Here is a 24,134-nt window from a genome sequence, read left to right as displayed (position 1 = left end):
GCAGTGTGTTAAGAAAATCCAGTTTTAGCAGCAGAAAAAACTGACTGTAGAATGATATATATGATAATAAGATCCCATAATGAGTGGATTTATTTATTACTTTATGTTTTTGTCAGTATTTATTCATAATGTTTATTTTGTGGTGTCATATTTATTCAGTTTTGGCCATTTGGACTTTCTGAAGCTGGGAAATTTATGCTAAGTCCCAATTTACAGTAGAGGACACAGCATGAAATGACTCAAAGGCTGAACCTGCGCCTCTTCCCAGAAAGAGAAGGTGAAGATTACAAAAAAAAGACTTTGGAGTCACAAAGACACTAGAAGTGAAAACAGGGCAATTATTCTGTTTGCAGAGCCTTAATGACTTCATCACACCTGTGCACAAATGAACCGGTTTCCATCATTTGCATGGCTGAACAAACCTGAACATAACACGAGTCCACTTAGAAGTGATATGAAAAGGGATTCATTTAAACCTGACCTGACCAAAAAATGATGTTTTCCTCAAATAAAGCAAATTAAAGTATGCACAAATATTTATCTTTATATGAAAAGTAATGCTCTACCTACTCTTCCTTCATTTTCTCTTCATTTAGCACAGTGACAATGAAAAGCAGACCCATGCATGAGCCATTCAGAAGAAACAATACACCGGTCTATGTTTTAATAAGCAATATGTTAAGTTGGAGAGGGCAGCATCTTTGTAATTATAAAGAAGTTGCTATTTTTATACTTATGGGTCATGTAGTGTCCAAGGCAACCTCATGTAATCCAGGAGGAATTTCTGCCAAAACAAAAGCCAGTGCCAGTGGGGTCCCCGATGCTATTCTCACCCTGTGGAGAGAGCAGCCCACTCACCAGCTATAACACACCGGATACCAAGACAAATACAATATCCATGCCAGTTCATTTCCCACTGCTGGCAGGACTACTGCAACATTCTTGATACTGCGGTTTTGTTTAGCTCCCAGCAGAATATTAATTTGTAATGTTCCTGAAATGTGCAGCCTACTGTAATTGTTTGGCTCGTACCTGCTGTGATACAAAATGGCCTTGATTATTTTTTTTAATTCACATCATAAAAAGTCTTTCTGCAATACAATAGGCGGGTTGGCTGTTTCAACTTAGTTACAAGATGACTGTAACTATGTTCTCACACCCTCTAACTCAAGACAAGATGAAAAGCATGCTTTCACTTAATAAGCTCAAGTGCTGCATCTCATTTTTTCATTTTTTTTTTTTCTGGGTGGAAGATTTGGGTAATGAAGTCATCAGCATGAGGATCATATAATGAGGCTCTTGGTAACGCTCACAACAGAACAGATCTCAGTGGAATATTAATGTGCTGCGAGTGTGGTTCAATCATCATGTAATGAAGTAAGAAAAAAATATCTTTTCCTGTTTTACCAGTGTTCATAACTTTCATGATACCTGTGTGACCACAGTGCAGAGCGTCCTCGGTCTGTTTTATAGTGTTGGCAGACAGACACACAATGATGCAGCTATAATGTGTGAGGAGAACTGCACTTGATCTGCAGAACAACAGATTCATTTTGAACTGTTTTGTACTGTTTTTATGGAGCAGTGGACATACTGTATCACCACTGCTCTGCCTTCTACCATCAAAGCCACTAGAGACTTTAAGAAGTAATGCATTACTAACTGGTGTTTGAAAGCTGATATTGTAAAATGGAAAAAAAGGAACAATTCAGTAGTTTGACATTGAGTTGAATTAGCGGTTATCAAACAAATGGATTTAGGGCAACAATACTGTATATCCTGGTGTTATAACTTCTAGCATTGTTTATGTAGAACACTTTATGCAGATAACTTTCTGAGCAGGGCTTCCCAACCAACCCTCTCTAACACTTTCAAACTGGCAATGCTTTAGTTTTTTCACTCATGTCACTCAAGCCACAGTAGCTACTAGGGGTGTGCCCGAATACAAATACATTATTCGACAAAGCAAAGGCAAAGTTTTATACAAATATTTGTTTCATACAAATATTTTAAAAATGATTTGTTGAGGGTGTTCCCCAGAGATAAAGCTGAGCTACTGACACATGCAAAGTGCTTCCAAGGGACTCTCCATAACCTGTTGATCCACTTCTCCTTTCAACGAAGTTAGATTGTAAAAAAATAGGCAAAAGGCATGTTTCCCTTACAAATAATCTACCTCAAGATTTTCAAAACACTGAAGGGAGGACAACTGTTTCAGTTACTGTAAACTTACTAAGTGAATAGGGTGCTTGTTTCACATATTTCTCATTTGCTGTCCTGGCATTTGCAGCACTGAAATCAAACTTGGCATAAAATGACAACAAAAGAGCTTATTTTATCCATAGTACCCATTGGTCTCTGCTGTGTCTACATTTTGAAATTTGGATTTGGGTTTTTTTCTTTGCTTCACTCGGCAATCACTGGAGCCAGAAAACCTTCTTTTGGCAAAAGAGGCAGAGTCGGTGTAGAACTGTGTGATAGGCTGAGGAGTATGCATAGCAAAAGACAACAAATTATGTGAGACAACTAGTTTAATTCTGTTGGGGGTTGATTAAATGAACTGAACTGTGAAACATAAATAATACACAACAATAACAAGCTTTCCATGTATAACATTAAGCTACCTTCAGGGCAGTGGAGCATGTTGTTATCCATCTGCTTTCTTTACACCTTTAACCTGTGCAGGGTCATGGGGGGCTGGAGCCTATCCCAGCATGCATTAGGTGAGAGGTGGGGTACATCCTATGGGCAATTTAGAGTTTCCATCTCACCAGATTTTCATTTCTTTAGACTGGGTGAAAACTATTATTGGATTATTATTATTGGAGCAAAACAACTGAGCACCTGTGAAAGTGGAATTTGTAGTTTTAGAAAAAAGTCAGACATGTATCAGTAAATTTGATGCTTTAGGAGTTGCAAACTTGTAGAATTTTTTTTCTCTCCCACAAACACAACAGTTACACCTTCTCAAATATGTCATTGCAGGTGCACAAATCCTTTTCTACCTTTTTATTTTTTTGTTACAGTTGCTGCAGTGAATATGGTGCAAAACACATTCACACGCGTGTATCAAATCATGTGAAGTCATGGACAAAATTTGCACATCCGCAAATCAGTATGTGAATTCATGCGATGAGAGTTGCACATATGTAGAATATTTTCTCACAAATACAGTTTTTTTTTCTTGGATATTTTTCTAGAAACACAAGTCATTAATAACACCTACTTGAATCTGCTGCTATGAGTCTCAAATGCTGTTTTTTCGCTCACAAATGACAAGTTCCGCGCGCTTTCACTTTCGCACCACATATCTCAGTGAAATATGGAGCAAAAGTGATATATGCACCTGTAGAGCCAGGGGCATGTCCTGTTCAGAGATCAGAGAATCATTTTGGCCAATCAAAGCACCTTGTTTGAGACGGGTCCGGCAGCCGGATCTTATTGGTTCATTTGGACGGCTGTCCTGTCCCTTGGCGCTGAACAGAAAAAAAAAACACCAGCCTCAAATCTCCACCTTCTAATGTTACCCGACCGTCCCGACTCCGCAGAGGAGCTGACATTCTGATGTTTAAGGTATGTTTTACACTTTTGCTTATACAGTAGTTTAAATATGAGCGCCGGTCAGCTACATTGGTAATCAACATTTGTTATTTAGGGTTAGCTCCTCTTGCCTCCTGACAGGTATGTTAAGCTGGCTAACAAATTACACTGTTACATTAGTTTACGCTAATTAGTCGGCAGAAGATACACTCATACTAAATTACTTCCTCTTCTAGAAAAATTTCAGATCAGGGTGAGTCTTTGCAGGTGAGTATCATATCATGAGTATGCACTTAACATGAGATTAATGGTGTTTACTATGTGAGTGAGTGATAGGTCGTATTTATCAGAGCCTCCTGGAGCTGTGTCGTGACTGAAATCCAGTATTTTATTTTTATTTCAGGTTTGTTTTATGCAAAATGGATAAATTATTAAATTGGGGCGCCATGGGCTTAACTGTATTGATGCTTGTTTACTAATGCTGAACTGTTTATTGCAGTGTTTTTCATTCCTGGTCCTGGGGCTTCCCTGCCCTGCATGTCATAAATGTTTCCCTCTTCCAACTAACCTGATTTAAATGATCATCTCGTCATCAAGCTCTGCAGCCTGATAACAACCCATTCATTTGAATCAGGTGTGGTGGAGCAGGGAGACATCTATGACAGTGATGAAGCGTCCATTCAGCGTGAAGAACAATAATTATCTGAACTTTAGCTAAGTTTATTGTGAAGTGACAATAGTAATCATACTGAACAAAGGAGGAAAGTTAGGTATTGTTTGTATTTCAGTGATCACATATACTGACATTGAGCTTAAACTGATCTATATACAATTAATTTACCCATGTGATTGTATGAACAGAAGCAGAATGTGTCACAGTACAGTGTAGCTCTACTGTTCATGTCTACTCTAACAGTCTCTGAAAGAAATGTAGAGATGGACAAAAGTTTGAACATTCACAGAAATCAAAAACATTTATATTGTGTTAATGTATTTGTTACCTGAGTAGACCTGGATGTGATTCTTATTTTTCTCAGTGTTAATGTGAAAAGTTAACCTCACATTACATGTGTAATTGTTTGAATGTAGTGTACAGTAACAGCATTAAAGCCAATACAAGGTCAGTAGACTTGTCATCATGGATTATTATTACATTTTTGATTGATGTGGACACTTGGTAACCAAACAGCATTAGATTATTTTCAGTAAACTGCTGCAAGTAATTTATGTTCAGGTTTCATGATTACAAAAAAAGTTTTATATGTCACATCCAACACTTCAGTATATTTAATGTATAATATGAAGGAAAAAACACCACATCAGATTTTATAGACTAAAACTTTATTTTACAAAAGGAGCATGTGAAGGATTACAGCAGCCACAGCCCAACCCCTGGATGCTTCTGTCTGAAACAACTGAACGAGCTGATGCTCTCATCAACACACCAACACAGGGCGCCATCATGCTGTCTCTCTTGGCTGTGCAGACTGAGAGGATGATATTAATCTAAGGAACAGTTGGTGGATGTTCTGCAGCTTCTGCTTCAATCCTGCATCAAGTTTCATTCTCTTCACGCATCTCATGTTGCTGCTGTGGTCTTCATCACTCAATGTGATGCAGCTTTGCTCCTCGCTGCAGGCCTGTTGATGGACAGAAGTATAACACAAGACTTTTCAAAGTATTACATATTTCATGTAGACAGGGTAATAACTGTTCATGAGTAAATATAGTCTAAAATATTTTTAATTAATCTGTGGAGTGGGTCTTAAGTATTGTTCAGTTATATCACTGGTTATCAACAGTAAGTGTCAAATCGCAAACGTTTAAGAACTTCAAAAAAAAATGTGGATTGTATAACGTTGCTGGATGTGATTTGAGAGTAAACTGCTAGACATAAAAAGCATAATGTTACTGTGAGACAAAAAGGCAGATTTGTAGTGTAGAGTTACTACCAGCAAACTGATAGCTGATTGCTAAATAAAGCAACAGGGATTAGCTAGCAAGGGGAGCTAACCTAAATAAGAGACACTGATTTCCAATGTAGCTGACCAGCATGTATATTTAAACTACTGTCTAAACAAAAGTATAATTAACCAATAAGGTGCGACTGCTGGACCTTTCTCAAACGAGCTGCTTTGATTGGCCAGAAGCGTTCTCTGAACTCTGAACAGGGCCCACCCCTGGCTCTACAGGTGCACAAATCACTTTTGCTCCACATTTCACTGAGATATGTGGTGAAAAAGTGAGAGCGAGCGGACTTGTCATTTGTGAGCAAAAAAACAACATTTGAGACTCGTAGCGGCAAATTCAAGTAGGTGTTATTAAAGACTTGTGTTTCTAGAAAAATATCCAAGTAAAAAATGTATTTATGAGAAAATATTCTACAGGTGTGCAACTCTCATTGCGTGAATTCACATACTGATTTGCGGATCGGGTGTGTGAATGTGTTTTGCACCATATTCACTGCAGCAACTGTAGAAAAAATGTGAGCATATGAGTTTCTTAATTTGTGATTCGTAGAAAAGGATTTGTACACCTGCAGTGAAGAATTTGAGAAGGTGTTGCTGTTGTGTTATGTTTGTGGGTGAGAAAAAAAAATTCTACAAGTTTGCAGCTCCTAAAGCATTTTTCTCTGTGACTTCAAATTTCCTGATACACATGTGTGACTATTTTCTACAACTACAAATTCCACTGTTGCAGGTACTCAGTTGTTTTGCTCCAATAATACTTTCATAGAAAACAAAAAAAATGGCTTGCTTACCCTCTCTAATACTCATTTACAGTAAAAGTGACAGTTGGACACATTTCATATTTTTAAGACGTGTGTAAGTCACACCAGGTGGATGACGGATGTCTTCCAGGCGACCTTTAGCTGTCTCTAATGAGGACACAAGGAGAGACTTCAAGACAACAAAGGAACACAACAACATGCACAGGCCTGATACAGTATGTACTGTATGCCTTGTCCTGCATAATGATTAAGTACCCACTTCACACTGCAGAGGAGTATGGTTTGCCCTAGTTTATCTGGTGCAGTGACCAGTACTGGACTTCTGAACAGGAAATAAACTATCCAACTTTATATCACAGAGTTTGTCGGGAAAATGTTCATTTGAAAATAAGGGTATATTTCCTTGTCTGAATTAGAATGGGTTATTTCTACATTGAAATGCAGTGAAACAAGGAGAAAGACAGACAAATGATAATAGAATAGTGGGAGTGGAAGTCTATTCACTGTTAAAAAGAGAAAAAAAGTACTTCTTTGTTCAGTTATAAATGGCTGAGAGATGAAAAATAGAGGTTTTATCAAAACCCTTGAGTTCATGGTCATGTCAGAAACATGAAGGTGCAACTACAAAAAAACATGCATGAATATAAGAAAAGTAAGTTTTAAGTGAAAAGGTTGTTCAGCATGTTTTAACCAATATGTTGCTCACCAACCCAACAAAGGCACTGTAATGTAATGTTATATGTTTCTTAGTCACTATACATTTATAGACTGATAATTCCATGCAGGTACAGTATGTAGTCATTAGGGGTATCCTTCCCAGTTCAGACAACATAGCCTAGACTGAGGTTCATCTTCAAAGTCCAGATGAAATAGCATTTCGAGAGTATCTAACAGGATAGACAGGTGGGACATAACATTGGGAGGAATTTTATTTGAATGTTGAAAAGTGGGCTTGTCATAATGAATCTTAACTCTGTGCCGCTAAAAGTTGAAGATTGATTGCTGGGTGGATGTTATGATATTATTGGTTGAAATTAGTTGGTTCAAGCCTACGTATGCACATGTCATATTTTGTTTAAAGGAAGAACACAAATTTTGATAATAAGAATACGAAGAAACTGATTTTTTTTGGCATATATATATATATATATATATATATATATATATATATATATATATATATATATATATATATATATATATATATATATATATATATATATATATATATAGGTCCGCCATATGACCAGGGATGTGATCTAAAAGGGTTAAAAGGGCATTTTTCATTTCATCTCGACTTTAAAAAGCTTTACATTTCAAATATCATTAATAATGCTTATTTGCATAAGGGGACAGGAAGGTCAGTAGACTATGCCTCTGCTCACTTTTCACAGAAATGAAAAGCTGCATCACTGCAGGCAGCACAGAGCTGCTGTGTCGTCATGGTAGGTGGCTTCTGCCAGGCTGTTTATCCCAGCTTGAGCCATTAGTCAGCCCAGTCGCTTTCTGATTTGTATTCTGGCAATTTTAAACATTGGGTGAGCTGTGGCAAAATGATTCCTTACCTATCAGTCGACATTAAGCCATGTGCAGATTTTCAATAATGACTAATATTCCCATGTGTCCACACGATTTTGAAAAATTGATGGGGAAATATTCCATTATAAGAGTAAATCTGTTCAGTGTGACCCAGCGTAACAACTTTTAGACAGGAGAGAATGATAAATGATGAAATTAATTTTCCCCCAGCATCTTTAAAAAGTAAAACCACACTGAAAGGACAGAGAGAGTGGGTGTTTTGCAATTACAGTTAATAAGTGTTGGACAGTTTACTTGAAAAATGCAATCATTTACACATTACATATTACTCATTAAATTTTTTATTTAATTACTTAAATAATTACTCAACCGCAAATCTAATTAGTTACATTACTCATTACTTTCATTACTCCATCCAGCTCAACAACTTCCACATCCAAATTACATCTTCTGTGTTCAACATGCAGTCAGTCTACAGTTAGGAGATATTTACTGACCATCAACAGGCATCTTAACGTTTGCCCCAGTGACTGCATAAAGTCCCATCCTCTCACTGTAGTTGTGTTGTTCTCACACCCTCAAACTCTCAACTAAATAGACCTTTTTTCACAGCAGACATTTTGACATAGCAGAAAAGGCACATGTGTAATTAGAATTGTGGCTGCATCCAATTTCATTTAGTGTACTATTGTCCTGTTAGCAACCAAGCTAACTCGCTTGCTAAATGTTAATGAGCAAGCTAGTTCACTTGGTTGCTAACAGGGCAATAAATTTAATAAAATAAACATTTGTACCATCGACTCCTGTTTCAGAACTGTTTGCAAACTCTCTGGTGTGAAGCAGTTTATACTCCAGCAGAGGAGAGTTAAATAAAAAGCAGCAAAGCTAACAAGATAGCTTCCTCTGTTTTGGACCCTCAAAGGTCAGCACTGTCAAGACTGCTTGCTATTGGTCAACAGTGTCCTTATAAGTTAATATTTCGTCTGTCTTATGTAGAAAGTTTAAATAAATTGAGTCACAAAACTCTTGTAGTGTTAAACATTCAACTTTATTTTTATCTTTAATTTAAAATTTTGATCTAATACTTTCCATATTTTTCAGATCTGTTCATTTTTCTTGTGGATACATACAAAAGTATGTGGACACCTGAAAATTACATCCTAAATGACACCATTTAACATTTAATTCCCAAACCATTAATATATAGCATATACTCTTCTGGGAAGGCTTTCCACAAGGTTTGAAACCTGGTTGCAGGGAGCGGCTCCCATTCAACCATAAGAGCATTAGAGGTCAGAAACGATGTTGGGCAATACAATCTTACTGGACATCGTGACATCGTAATACATCCCAAAGGTGTTGGATGGGGTTAAGGTCAGGGTTCTTAATGAAAAACAGCCCCAGACCAAAAGTATGTGGGCAGACATATATTTTTAGCCATATGGTGGGCTATATGCCTCAGTCTTCTGCCACTAAAACAAGTTTCACTGCTATGATACAGATGGTATTTCCATGCAGTATTCAGAATCAGATCTGCATGTCCCAGAGGATAATCTTTTCTGTACTTCAGTTTGAATGAATATGTCATGTGGGGTCCATTTCTAATGTACAGTAGTATCTTTAATTTTACTGTGAGTAAATCAGCAACCTTAATTAAGCAGCTCCTCCGAGGCAGTTGAGGTGAAAGACCCATTTTCTTCACAGCAACGCCTGCTGTAGTGGCTGAAAGCAGCTGCAAGCAGTGGGGAGCAGAAGTGAGATCGATACTCTTTCAGCATAGTTAAAATTACCCTCCAATGTGAAATTATATAACAGATTACAATGCTAGAAATTTTGCTGTATTATTATACGAAATTTACCTCTCAGTCTCCATCTGCAGCTTGCTATTTCCAGATGCGATTGCTTCAGCTCATATCAAGTTCTATTTACTTGATTTGCAGCACTTTCCCTCCACTGGTCATTAAATCCTGGATAATGTTCAGTTTTTTTCAAATCTCCAGAGCTCCACACAATTAAAGGTCATAAGCACCCAGTGGTTCTCTTGATTATAGACTTCATTCTAATTGGTGAGCTATTCAAACTGGTGCAGTGAATGGGTAAAAGGTCAAATGCATTTCAGGCGGTGGCATCAGTGTGAAAAGATGTGGGTTGCTGGAGAAGGGAAGACTATTATTAATTCAATTGTCTTGTATATCTTCAAACATATTGTTGCTAAAGAGGACCATAAGAACTCAACTGTTGTTTTTGTGGAGATTTTTGGTTTTGTCTGCCGTTAAGCCAGATACTATATATGTGCCCCACTGAGCTTGTACAGCAGCACTGGTGTCAGGCTAGTTAGAATACAGACTAGGCATACTTATTTGCATAATTAGTAACTTTTGTTGTTGCAACATAGACATTGTTTGCATCATCACCTATGTAAGTAGCTATGAGTGGCCACATATCTTCTTACACACAAATAATGGAGAAATTGTTCGCCTCATTAAATTGCATCTAGTAATTAATGTAAGGCAGCAGTCAGTGTCTCTTTTTTAATCACAACGCTGGTACGATTCTAAAACAAATTAAAGACCTGCAGATGTTTTAACTTGCTCAATTTGTTCAATTAGCTTTATTCAGTAAAAGTCCACTGGCTATAGGGTTTTGTTTGATACAAGCAACTTTCCTAAACTTGCAGGTCAGCACGACAGGACCTCCAGTAAGGCTAAAGGGCAACACACACTGGCGTTGTATGACGCACATACTGTTTCCTATGTCACTGTTGTACACATCCCCTAAAACTGAGTGGTTCACAGAGCCAAGAGTCAAATCATGTGCCTGTATCATACTATACTACAACAGAAGCTGAATGTACACTGGGAATGTACATTTACCCCTGGGTAATGGCATAACCAACATGAATTGGCTTTACACTCTTATTACTTCACACCTCAAGGTGCTAAAATCACAACAAGTACCAGGAACTGTCACATCTGAGGGTTTACGACCTGTATAGGGTGTCCTCTTTTCTCATGTAAACAATACTGTACATGATCAAAAATAGCAACATGAAACATGAGCAATGAAAATCTTTGTGTTTAGTTTCAGATGTTCACAAATTACAGTACCACATATGATATGTACCCAACCTCATATAATATGTTCATCATTTGAAGCCTACTGGATGAGTGGCAAAGCATTTCAACTCTACAGCAGCAGTCTAGTGGATAGTGTCATTTTGATATATGTGACATATCGCTGCCTGAATGAATATGATACTGCAAATATACTCTGCATAGTTAGTAGTTTTACGATATGTCAGGCAAAGCCTGAACAAACCCATACCTGATTGCATCATGGGAAGACAGTACAGTATTTTTCACATGTATTTAAACAAATAATTGGACATTTTGAGAAATGAAAACTGCACCTCTAAATCTCACAAATTAACATGTTGTATCTCCATATGAAAACCAACATGTAAAAACGATTAGAGGTCACTGTGCCCAGCCAAGAAATAGTCTAGCACAGAACCTGCCATAAGATCCCATGTTGTTATTACATTGGAGTAGGTGGATTGTCTTACCTTTGGACAGTGCCAGGCTTGCTGTTTCACCAGCATTTATGCTAAGCTAACACAATGTCTATACAGCCTGCAGTAGCGAAAGCAGCACGTTAGCAGAGCAGCAGCAGCTTCAGTCCTCTCAGTGTCATAAGATGGATGTAAGTACAGTATTGAGTGCAGGTCGCCTGCAAAAGTTTTAGCAGCATTCAGAACTCAACACACAATCACTGTGGTAAAATGTGTAAAAGAAGACAATTGTCTTGAAGTGTAAAAATAAGATTCAAAACATGTTTCTCAGCAAGATAGAGAATAAACATAATTCTCAAAATGTCAAACTATCCCTTTAATGGAATATGAAAACAAAAACTATGCCAGTTTGAATTTTTGATTTTACAGAAAGTCAAGTAAAAGAAAGATCAGCTTTGATGATTAAATTCGACTTGTGTAAGTTTAACTGAGGTAAAAGTAAAGGACTTCAGTAAGTTATTTAAGTATTGAATATAACAGTGTGAACAATTCAATCACTTTTAGAAACAAGCAGAAATATGACATCTCAATCTTCAGCCTCAGAAAACTTAATCATTGTCCTTCACAGACACCGTGACTCCTCGTCTGTCCACCAGTCGTCCCTCTTGAGTTTCCTGCCGGTCACCTGACCCTTCTCCTCCCCGCATACCTGTCCCTCATCACTTTGTTAAGCAACTGTACATAAATACCAGCCACTTTCCTTCTCCCATTTGCCCGATTATCTTTGTTGCCCTCCTGCTGTAGTGTTTCAGCAATTCCTTCCTACCTATACCTTCCTGTAACCACCTTGCTATCTGCCACCTGGGTTTAAAACGTGCTGCATGTCTCTGACCTGCCTTCCTCCATTTGCCTATTTAGATTTATTTGTCGGATTATGTTGATGAATCCAAGTTGTTTAACCAAAGTTTCTACTAATTCCACCTGCATTTGGCTCCATTTTTTTTACAACTAGAGATGATTCAGTATATCTCAGATTTGGGCCAATGCACTGACATTATTGCACCAAAACCTTTGGAAAACACAAGATGAACCGTCAGCTTTTTTCTGTATTTAGCAGCTCATAGGTCATTTATTTTTGTATGGTCATTTAGTCCCCAAGTGCATCAATTGTTATGAGATTGGAAAAAAAAACTAAATGATACAAACAGAATTGATAGGCCAGTCCATCAGTAGTCCAACTGACTGTATGCTCTCCAAAGCTGTAGTGTAACTGGGTCTCTTCATTAACTTTACATTAGCTGTAACATGTGTATCCATCCAACACTTCATTTCTGGTAACAAAAGTTGAGGTAGCTGTGGAGGTGCTGACAGGAGCTTAAAACCAGAGGCTCACTCCCAGATGCACTGCAGCCTTGGAGAGTTTGCTGTCAGCACAATGGTGGGTTAAGCAGATCACTGAGAGGTGCCAGGTGAGGTCTGTGCTCAACATACGGACCAGTGAACCAGTAAAATGATAAATGCTCTGGCTGGTGAAAATAATGAATGATAAATGCCGTACAGAGATGTGTTACTGAAACTCATAATACTTCAATTCAGTGTCATTTAAAAAGAAAATAAATACTCTTGAGAAGCAAGTGAAGTTGTTTTTTTCTATCCTTCACTAAACTAAGGACAGAAAACATCATTAGTGATGTCATTGAAATTAAATATTACTGCACTGTTAATCCACTCACGTCTTTTAATTTTCTCTTTTAGGAATACCAAATCGACATCATCTTTGCTCAGACATGGACAGACAGCCGTCTCAGATACAACAGCACAATGAAAATATTGACTTTGAACAGCAATATGGTGGGACTTATTTGGCTCCCAGATACCATCTTCAGAAACTCCAAGAATGCAGATTCCCACTGGATTACAATGCCGAACCAGCTCCTCAGAATATGGAATGATGGGAAGATACTTTACACCTTGAGGTAAACACAGAAAAGCTTTTATTTGGCCAATTTATTCTTCCTCTCTTCAGTGTCTCAGTGAAGAAATACACTGCAGAGTTAAAGCTTTAGAATTAATGTTTTTGCATACCCAGACAAATTTGAAATGGAAATATTATAATTATATTCTTCATTAATGAATAGTGCTATCACTATAACCAGTACACAACTTACAGTATCATTTAGTTACAGTATACGGCTGCTGGCCTGTTGATATGCATGTGTATTATGAAATTACTTGTTGGGATGCACAGACTAAAGTCGACTGTTACTGAAGTAACACTAGGTTTGGTTGTGTTTCGGTGTTTTATGACTGGACATATGCCAACCACATTATAAAGGGAACAATAGTCTGGATAAGTTCTTGAGTGAAATTCCAAATAAGTAGCTTGAACGTACTATATTACCCAGTAAGAGTATTAGCCAGGTTAGTTAGGCATATAGGCATGCATATACTGCATACTGTTTTGATTTCATGTACTGTACTGTACCTTTGCTCTCTCTATTTGCCTGCTGAATGCTATCATGCAAAACCTTTTTACTCTGATTCTGGTGATTCTGTTGTTTTAACTTGTTGAATAGTTACATGACATGTGTCCCAATGCACAGCAGGAACGAAGCTGCTCATAGAGCCAAAAGATAAAACAAATTTTGCACAGAGATGAGGCAACTCCCTCTCCAATCTTGAAGAAGAATAAATCAAGTTTTAAAGTTTAGGAAAACAACTGCTTATTATTTAAAGTCCCCCTCTACTCAAAAATATGTTTTTCGCCTTCCAATAGTTGGATGTTTGAGCTTCACTGTGCAGAATGATGTACAGTATGTGCAGAGTCTGACACTGGAAAGCTGTTTTCACATTCATCTGCTGTGCTCATTGAAAATACAAATTTTAGTAGCGGGCCTGTGAGCATGATTTGTGGCCTCCAGTGCACAAACACTGAGAATGGACTTTACAGTGAAGTATATGGACACAAGTACATCTTGTGTCCAGCAGTTAAATTTCTGAAATGAAACATATTTGCATATTTATTGATTCTGGATTTTTATGGAGGGAGAAGGATGAGATGTAATTTTAAGGATTTTGTGGAAAAAACATACGACACACAAATTATTATTCAAAGTAGAGTATTTTATATACATTTTAAAACATGTCTGGAGGAGATCTTCAAAGAATAGTCGACATTTTGGGAAATATGCATATTTTGCTTTCTTGAGAGTAAGATGAGAAGATTGATCTTCTGATCTAACTCTTGAAAAGAAAGTGAATAAGCATGTTTCCCAAATGTCCAACTATTGCTTAACGTTTGAAAGTATTAGTATGCATTTAATTTGTACTGCACTTTTCATTTGCAGTGAATCTCAAAGTGCTACAGCGTTAAAAACATAAACATATAACATGAAGAAAATAACAAGAGTTAAGATGAGAAACACTGAGAAACACTATGCTATGAAGATTGGTACAGTATGTAGTGCATACTCATTTTATTCACTAAGAAATTTATGCAAAACACTTTGGGACACAAACATTCCCCAAAAAGAGCAGTGGAAAAGTAATTAGCCTGTCATTACCAATTGTAAGTGCAAATTGCCTGTGTGAGCTTAAAGACCAATTTACTAAGGCAGCCACTCTCGTGCCCTAAAGCCCTTTTTGTAATTGGAGCACTCAACATTAATATGAACTGCTCCTTCAGTAATAAGCATCTCTAAACTGTCCTCAATCTTTTTTGGCACTGGCCTTATGTTTAAACATAAGACATCTCCAGATTTAAATTGACAATGTTTATAAGGACTTTTCTGAGTTTTTAGCTTAATCTTTTGTACATATGTGGATATATATAAGATTCCACTGCCTGTAAAAGAACATGTTGGACTCCTGGAAATGTGACAATTCAGAGATTGCGCGCGTATTTCTGCAAGAACAAAAGAAGTATCACATTTGCTATGAGTGAGTCAAGTCACAAACAAAGTCCAGTGAGATTCTCCCTCATGGAGCTCTATTGATATTGACTATTCAGGAGCGTGCAAACTTTGAGGAGTAATATCCGTTGATGGCATGAGAGAAAGACAATGAAATGTCATTTGGTATTAATTGAGCATTGGCTTGGCTGGAGTAAACAGAGATGACATTTTGTGATATCCATGCCTCTCCCACATGCACGGTATTGTCCCAATTCCATGCTTTAATGAGGTTGAAAGATCATACCAGAATTACAGTACAAAGATTTCTTTCCTCTGCTTCTCCTATGTTTTCTTATCTTTGTTGATTCATTCACATACTGATTTTTCTTTTTCTCATACTGTGGACTTCATTTTGCACTCTGTGTATTGAGTGGACAAAGCCCATTGTTAAGAGGAACTTCCAGGTTTTAACATATTTTCCTCTCCTTTTCTTCTCTGTTTTCTCAGTCAGGTGGTTGTATTTTCAAGGGAACCCAAATTTGAAATGCTTATCTTCATCTTAATTTAGGCTGATCTGTCAAACCAGCCAGTTTGAGGTCAGGGCACTCTTAACGCTGCCTGCAGCCTCTTTTCCCAGGGAGATAAGAAATGTGACTTGCTTTAACTGGTTTATAATTGAAGGTCAACGACATATTGGCTGCATGATTACATCCACAGTTTTGTCTGGTCTTAAGGGGCAGCTGGCCTTTGGCTACATCACCGATCTTTCTAACTGCAGATTTCCCCGAGCAGTTACACGTGATAATATCTGTGCAGGTTTGTTGAAGCACACGTGGTGCCAGAGCAGTGAGAAATATCAAGATATACAATGTCACATTGTCTCTCCACACCAGTGTTTCTCAGTCCTGGTTCACAGAGTGGATACAGCTGGTCACTCAATATCCCTGAAAATGTGTTTTTTATCAGAGTGGTGAATTAGAGGCCACTGAGGGCTGCCGACGGTCTGTCAACAGTGCAGTTCCTTGGTTGCCACTGGAGGCTCATTAAAGTAATCCCCCTTTAATTTTTCCTAGTGAGGTATTGAGTCACACGGATACTGTATGTCGTTTATAGCAACATTACAGAGAGAATGCAATGATATTTTCAACTACTGTATATTTGATTTATAGCTCAAGATACTTGAACTACTAACAAAATTAGTTTGGCTTCTAATTGAGGATATTGATATTTACTGGGGCTGCAACTAACAATTATTTTATTATTGATTATCTTTCAATTATTTATTTACTCAGTGTCACAATTTGTTCGAACTAAAGTCCAAAACCCAAAGATATTTTTAAATATAAAGCAGAAAAGCAGCGAATCTTCACAGGGGAGTTACAATCAGGTTGGAGTTTTTGCTTGAAAAATAGCTGAAAGAATGATCAGTTATGAAAGTACTGGAAATTAAAGATACTCTATGAGCTTTCTTTTTTTCAACTTGCATTGCTTACATCCAAGTTTGCTAGCTTGCTTTCATCCCCTGTGCATTTTTCTGGCACTTTCTCCCTTTTTTGGTGTGTGTTACCACCACCTGTCAATCAGAAGAGTAGTGTGAAACCATTGGCAGCGATGTGTATCATGTCACCCGCATGGTCAAGAATGTGTATCCTTGTACGTGTGGACGAGATTTAGAATCAAATGCAAACTGGGTCAAAGTTCTTATTATTTGATTTAGATATTTTCTGCCAGAGTTTGCAAAACTTTTTAAAAAATACTGTAATAAAAATGGAGAATGATGTTCTTTACAAGTTCATGTGTTTTTGTAACGGTTGTTGACTACAAACAGTCTTTAGGGGAATTCAAGAAGTGGTTGTACTGGGTTCTTCCCCTCCCCTGTAGAACATGTACTGTAACTTCATTATTTATTTATGTCTCACACCACTTGTGAAGAATTGCTGCCACACTGGCGGTTGAGACATAGTTACCAGCATTTACATCCACATTCATGTATTTATGTCCACATTAAGAGAGACTGCATATGACACTTTAAAGGTCAGAACGAAAAAAAAAATCCTTTCATACCCTAGATCACAAAATAATGCTGTTGTTGTCTTCGCAGACTGACTATAAATGCAGAATGCCAGCTACAGCTGCACAACTTTCCAATGGACGAGCACTCCTGCCCACTCATCTTCTCCAGCTGTGAGTACACCTTAGTATCAACAAAGTACTCCATTTTCTGTCGTGTGTTTCTGGTTATTATGTTGAATTGTTTTTTCTTTCTGTACAGCAAGTACTCATGTACAGTTAGTTCATGTGAGTATCTGCTGAAACACCTGGATATAGCTGCTCGTGGTAGAAAGGTAGAAGATGAAAAACAGAATCATTTCTGAAGTGGCCACTTCAAGGCAAACACACTTTTAGAAGTCCAAGTGATCTAAAATCGATTTTTAAACAGCAAAAGTAGTAATGAGGGACAATGATGGCCAGGGGACTGAAGGACGATTCAAAAACATTCATGTAAGAGTGATTTATGTTCCGTTGTTTATGCCATGCCCACTGCTGCACTACACTGTGTACTGATACTTCAGAGTGTACAGATTAGTTTCTTCTCTGTCAATAGTCATTTCTTTGTGCCAGTCTTTTTGCAATGTTCTATTACTCAGAGAGGGAAACTTTAAACACAGAGACTGTCAGTAGTTACATTTGTACAATATGGAGCTTTATGGATTCACTGCATTGCCTAAGTATACTTCCATAGTATTTATACTATTGTCCAACAAGTATAAAATATCTTAACTTTGATGACTGTGCTGCCCTGTTGCCTTGACATCATGGAGATCCACATAATATGTACAATGATTACTGTCCATTTGTCAAAACCTGCTGTGAATTGAGTTCATTCAGAAGCCATCATAGGGAAGCAGCATGTTAAATCCTTACTTTTTCACATTCAGGCCCGTTTGCAGGTCGCTATGGCAACATTTGAACAATCTGGCTTAATGGGAGTTCATACAGAGGTATCTACAGAACTAAAGGAAAGATAAGTACGGTAATCTGAAGCTTAAGTGCATTTAGGTCCGCTAAAGTACTAAACTGCTTAAACACCACTAGCAGACTGTCTGTCCTTTATAAAAATAAGTATATAAGTACATAAGGTGCCATGAAACACATCTGTATCACAAATACATACAATTCCTTAAAGGTAGCATCAGTAGAGACGCAAATTCATGCAGATTCACTGAAGTGAATGTCATCAACATCTGTTTCCAGTGCAAACAGCTGATGAAGTAAAAGAAGCAAATGTATGTCAAAAAGAACAAGAGAGCAGTTTTCTACTAAGGGCCAAATCCACAAAGAATGGATTTCAACCGCACCATGACTTGTGCAGCATTTGCACCTGCAAGCTGCCCCATTTTAAGGTCCTATTCACAAAAGATTTTGCGCTAATGATATGCCGGCGCAAACACACCCATAAAGTTTTGGAGCTGACTGCAGTTTGCCCTTATTTTACATCTGTTTGAGGGAGCGGAGTGGTTTCCAGTGTTTGAGGCTTTTCTCCACATTTCAGCACACAGATTGGGCCATAATGAAAACTGCAGAGAGCACAAAAGCCTTAAATTGTGTTCCTTTAATTAGCAGAGGTGCACACACACAGAGCTCTCAACAATCACAAACCAAATTTCATGTATTTTGCTTCTTTTACTTCTATAGTGTTTCTCATCTATAACATAATCTACTGAAATGTCTATCAAAATAGGCTACAGCTATATATGACTCAAGCAGGTTTGAAATATATTAGATTGATGTCAGAACATTTCAATTATGTTGTTCAGGTGTCACTGAATGTACCTGGGATTTTGCAGAAACATCAGTACTGATGTTCTGTTTGTTGCCCACAGCTGGCTGTGTGTCACAGCTGGCTGCAGCATCAAACAGCAGTTGAAACAATAACTGTGTCTCCAAACTGAGAAAGAGGCTGTGCGCATTTACGCATGCAGCACAGCAGCACAGCAGCGGTAACTTCATTAACACTGGCTCAGTCAGGATCTGACGGTATTTAATATTCTGTGTTCTGCTACACATCTACACAGATCAGCTGTTACACACAGATTCAGGTTTATATGGTGGAATTGTTTGTAATCAAGCAGCCCTTATGGATGGATGCTGAGCTCCATCAGAGCTGTCAGGACATTTTTATTTTCAAGTAGCTGAAATTCCAAGATAAGCCTCCCACCCCATACCCACTTGATCTCCCCCAATGTCTGACTGAAGATTTCACCCTTGATATCATTCAATATCAATTCAATATCATTCAGGCCTCACAAGCTTGAAGATTTGAAGTGAGAGAGAGAGTGAGTGTCCACACAGTTAGCACCAACTATCTGAAGATGCTGATAATGCCATGCATGTGGCAGTTAGTCTTTGAGAATTAGACTGTTTTTGCAACAAGGCTTATTTGTATAAAAATGGGCCAATTTTGCACCAAATGTATGAATATTAACTAATTGATATACATGCAGATGGAACAGGTGCACCATGACACTATTTGCTTGGCTTAGTTTGCAATGCAGTTCACCATTTGCGGATGCTTTGTGAATCATATGCTAACTTTTTGTCTCATTTGCATGGGTTTAGCAGCTGCAAAAGCTGCACAATCCTCTTGTGGATTTGGTCCAAAGTGTTTCTGTGACCTAAAGCTATTTAAATACTGTACGCTATCCTTTGGTCCAAACTCGCTTCAAGACAGCTCTAAAAGGTGAAATTATTTTACCTACAGAGCAGAAATTGCTCTCTAAAATTCACATTGTAGGTTTTATACCCACTGTTTGATGCTTGGATGTGACCTGTTGCCAGCCTGTCTAGCAGGACATACATTAAACCTCATGATGCTCTGAGGAATCAAGCAGTGTGTGAAGAATGTAGCATACTGTACTGTTGATGTGTTATCTTCTGTGGATTTATAGTGGCCTCACAGAGAGATTTATTATCAAGACTACAGAGTGATTTAATTTGATAAGACCTTGCACCTTGTGCAGTATATTAGAGTCAGTGGACCCATCCTGCTGTGATCCATTAAACCCATTTCCTTACCTAGACATTACACTGGTTTCTATGATGATGTCTCTGTTTTCTGATTAAGTCAGATTTGCTTATCTTTAAAGCCGTCATACCTCTGGGGCATTTGAATAATCAACTCAGTACAGTGTTTCCGCTACCATTGCCTAGGAGGGGCAGCCCACCTTGCCAACAGGACCCCTCATCCCTCCTGAAAGAAACAAATAAGAACAAATGTAACTTATACTATCAGGATAGCGGGAGCACAATAGGCTCGCACGTGTTCATGTGCGTCGCATAGACTGTATATGGTGTGTTGTAATTAGGGCCATAGAGGAGGCTGAACGCACGTAAATGCGTTTAGCCTCCTCTCAAATTCAGAAAGTTTTTACACAAACTTCCATCACTTTACAGCCGTTAGCTCAGAATGGCTCCTACCATAGTTTCTAGGAATGTTTGTTTTGTTTTCAGAGGATCATGTATAATATTAACTGACATGTGCGGCATCAAATAATAATCTGTAAAAAAATATAATGAAGTAAGTAGCTAGCAAAAACTGTAACTGTCTAGTGTATCTAGTGCTGCTGCTTAACATGACAGTAATGTTAATGTAGCTTGATAGTTTGGATAGCTTGACTGCTGATGCATTCCCACTGTGTGTCGTTTGTCCACAATTACTGTAATTAACACCATACAAGTTAAAGTTCCGCTTCATGTCAGACTTTTAAAAGAAAGGCTTTTTACATTTCCAGAGTGAGGGAATCAAGAGAGAGGAGACAGAAGTGAGGAAGAATTGCAGGGAGTAACAACACCCTAGGGTGTTGAAAGAAAAACAAGAAGTAAAGAACTGATTCAAAAGGAGGAAGGTGCAACTGATTCAAGATCAAGAAGAAAACATTTGAGGAAAGAGAAACACAGGTGATGGAGGGAAATGAACAAATTCAAAGCAGGAGGCAGAAAAAACTGCTAAGGTCTGACTTACACCTCTATCTAGATGAATTACTGTTCTGTATATATTTTTAAAAGCACATTGTCCACCAGAAGCTTTCTCATAAATCGACATTTTATCCAGTTTTACTCTACATTTTTATGCTACTCTTTTAGATATGTAGATTTGTTTTACCTATATGTTTTTTAACAAGGTATATGTTTTTTAGCCATCGGATGCTCGGATTGTAAGTTTTAAATCCCCTGGTTGGGTTAGCCTGCCACAAGCGGATTTGCTGCTAGCACTGGCTTGTTTTTAGCATTGGAGCTAGCTAGCCAATGGGGACTGCAGACAACATCACCTCTTTTTTTACTCTATCAACATGTCCTGTGAAGACTGTCAGCTGCTCATCATTTAAGCTCAGTGTAGAGAAATACAACAATAAGGACAACCACCTTACTGCGCACATCTATGACAATAGTGTTGACACCATGTATCCGTATCCGTGACATGCCTGTCCCATGACAAAACTAATGGTTTCAGGGGCCTACTACCCTCTTGAAAAAAATCCTGGGGGAAACACTGAAGTACAATCATGGATGTATAAAGACAGCACCAGGCTTTGAAGAAAATTTGACATAGCGGCAAAACTGTGTAATTGCAGCGTCACATGATGCAGAGATACAGAGATGTCTGTAAATCAGCGGATACATTTTTTTGAGCATCACAAACCCTGTGAAATGACTCGTTTCACTTTCATAACTTGATCTGTATAGGCTGATCACATTTCGAATGTCTAGAAGAGCCACACGATTGAATTTATCCTCATTCAAGTTAGCCAGAGGTATAAATCGGAAGTAGCCGGCTTGGCAGATGCAGAGGAAATGTGGAAGAAGATGAACTTCTTTGGCTTCATGCGCCACTGAGCGACTTTCATAGGAATGAACGGGACCCGCCTCTGACGCTGTATCCAGTTCTCTTTATACATTCATGAGTACAATGCAAATATGCAGCATAGTTGGGACAGCAACTCCGCCAGCCAATCAATGGTTGTGATGTCATCACAGAGAGCCCTGCTGCCGATGCCTGCCAAATAAAATAGATAAATAAATAGCAGGGAAAAACAGCTGTGCAAAGAGGTGCAAATTACAAGGTGCTACATCCAACATGAAAGTTTTCAAATTTACTTATTAGTTTACACTAGTCTGCTACTATAGCTTTATTATGATGATGATATTAAAATGCATATTTGCTTTTTAGATTAGCATTTTTCCACCATGACAAATATGACACAAACCACCCTTGAGCTTTCCCTGAGATACCAGCGCATGTATTTAATCGATAAATGAGGATGGAGAGATCAATGATATCAAAGTCAGTGCTCACGTCAAGTAAGACCAAGATGGAGTGTTCCCCCTATCAGCCTACATAAGGATGTTATTTGTGACTTGTAACAAAGCAGTTTCAGTACTATGTTTTTGGTGAAAGCCAGATTGAAATTGATCATTATCATAGATAATATTCCCTTCAACAACCTGAAGGAGCTGCACAGCAACAAGTTTTTCCAGTATTCTGGAAATTAAAGGTAATTTTGAGATGGGTCTAAAATTGTTCAGAATGGATGGATCAAGGCCAGGTTTTTTAGAAGGGGCTGGACACTAGCTGTCTTAAATTGATCAGGGACATAACGAGGTGAGGGACAGGTTTATTATAGTGAGTACAGCGGGGCCAGTGACAGGTAGGACCTCTAAGGAGAGTAAGATATCAAGATGGCAGGAAGACAGGCACAGATGAGAAATTGTCTCTATGAGGTTGTGCATGGTAATGGGGGCAAAATGGGTTAGTAAATTTAAAACACTCCTAGGTGGATCAAAAGTGGATCGGAAGCACAATCTTGGATCTGAATCTATTGATCTTGTTGACAAAAAATGATAAATACAATTCACAGTCTTCAGTCAAGGTGACAGAGATAGCAGTGGGAGTAGGTTGTACAAGCTGATTGTGCTAAACAGAGCTCAGGGATTGTGTTTATTAGTAGTAATTAGGTCTGAGAAGTAAGCTGTTCTTGTGTCCTTGATTTTTTGATTGAGCAAAGTCAAAAGCTCTTTCATGTGTAGAAAATGAATATTGAGTTTTGTCTTTTTCCATCTGTGCTCAGCCCTCCTGTAGTCCTGCTTACAGCTACGGATTGCATCATTTATCCACTGAGAAGATTTGGTGGAAGCTACTGACCTGCTTGTAATAGGTGTAATGACACTTAATGCTAAGGAACACAGGTTATTGAAATTATTGACCAGATCATTAATGTTAGAGGGTTGAAATTATTTATTATATAAATCAGAGAAAATAGATGAAAACAGACATGTTATTAAAAATGTGGGAACATACTGTTCGCCTCTTAATTGAAGCAGTTGCCTGGATGCAGGAGTCAAATAGAATACATTTATGTTTGGAGACAAGGTCTATCAATGAGAGGGATTTTATAGTTGGGCCTAGAATAAATATGAGGTCAAGAGTGTGGCCTCAGCTATGAGTTGAACCAGAGAACATGCTGCACCAGGTTGAATGAATGAGTAATGTTTAGATATTCAATGGCAAAGTGAATAGATAGGTCATTGATGTGGATATTAAAATCCCCAACAAGTATAATTCTATCATGATTGAGGACAATGGGGGATAGAAATTCAGAAAATTCTACTAAAAAGCTGTTGTTTGGTTTAGGGGGGCAATAGATTTAAATACAGCAGACAGGGTTTTGACAGTTGATTTTAAACATGAACATCTCAAAGCTCTGAAAGTTATCATCAGCAATGTGTTTACAAGTTAAATGGTAGCTGTAGGCAACAGCAAGGTCCCCACCACAGCCAGTGCACCTCCGGGAGTTCAAATAACTGTAGTTGGGAGGGCAGAGTTCGACTAAATGACAGCAGTCCCAGGTCTGGTCTCCGTCAA

At 38.1% G+C, this 24,134-nt stretch overlaps 1 protein-coding gene across 3 annotated transcripts in view; it reads left to right on the top strand.

Annotated features, from left to right (window-relative positions):
* The window catches only part of LOC122989682 (gamma-aminobutyric acid receptor subunit gamma-3), a 66,278-nt gene that overhangs the window by 27,934 nt on the left and 14,210 nt on the right, over positions 1-24,134 (top strand). For 2 of the 3 annotated variants that reach the window (XM_044362714.1, XM_044362715.1), the window contains 2 exons: positions 13,077-13,297; positions 17,316-17,398. In XM_044362714.1, coding sequence (XP_044218649.1) covers positions 13,077-13,297; positions 17,316-17,398 — 304 coding nt within the window. Of the gene's footprint in view, positions 1-5,777; positions 5,852-13,076; positions 13,298-17,315; positions 17,399-24,134 lie in introns of those variants that run through there. The other variant, XM_044362716.1, reaches the window with a different exon arrangement.

The sequence above is a fragment of the Thunnus albacares genome, chromosome 9 (assembly GCF_914725855.1).
Source record: "Thunnus albacares chromosome 9, fThuAlb1.1, whole genome shotgun sequence".
Lineage (NCBI taxonomy): Eukaryota > Metazoa > Chordata > Actinopteri > Scombriformes > Scombridae > Thunnus > Thunnus albacares.
This window is presented reverse-complemented; position numbering and strand designations above follow the sequence as displayed.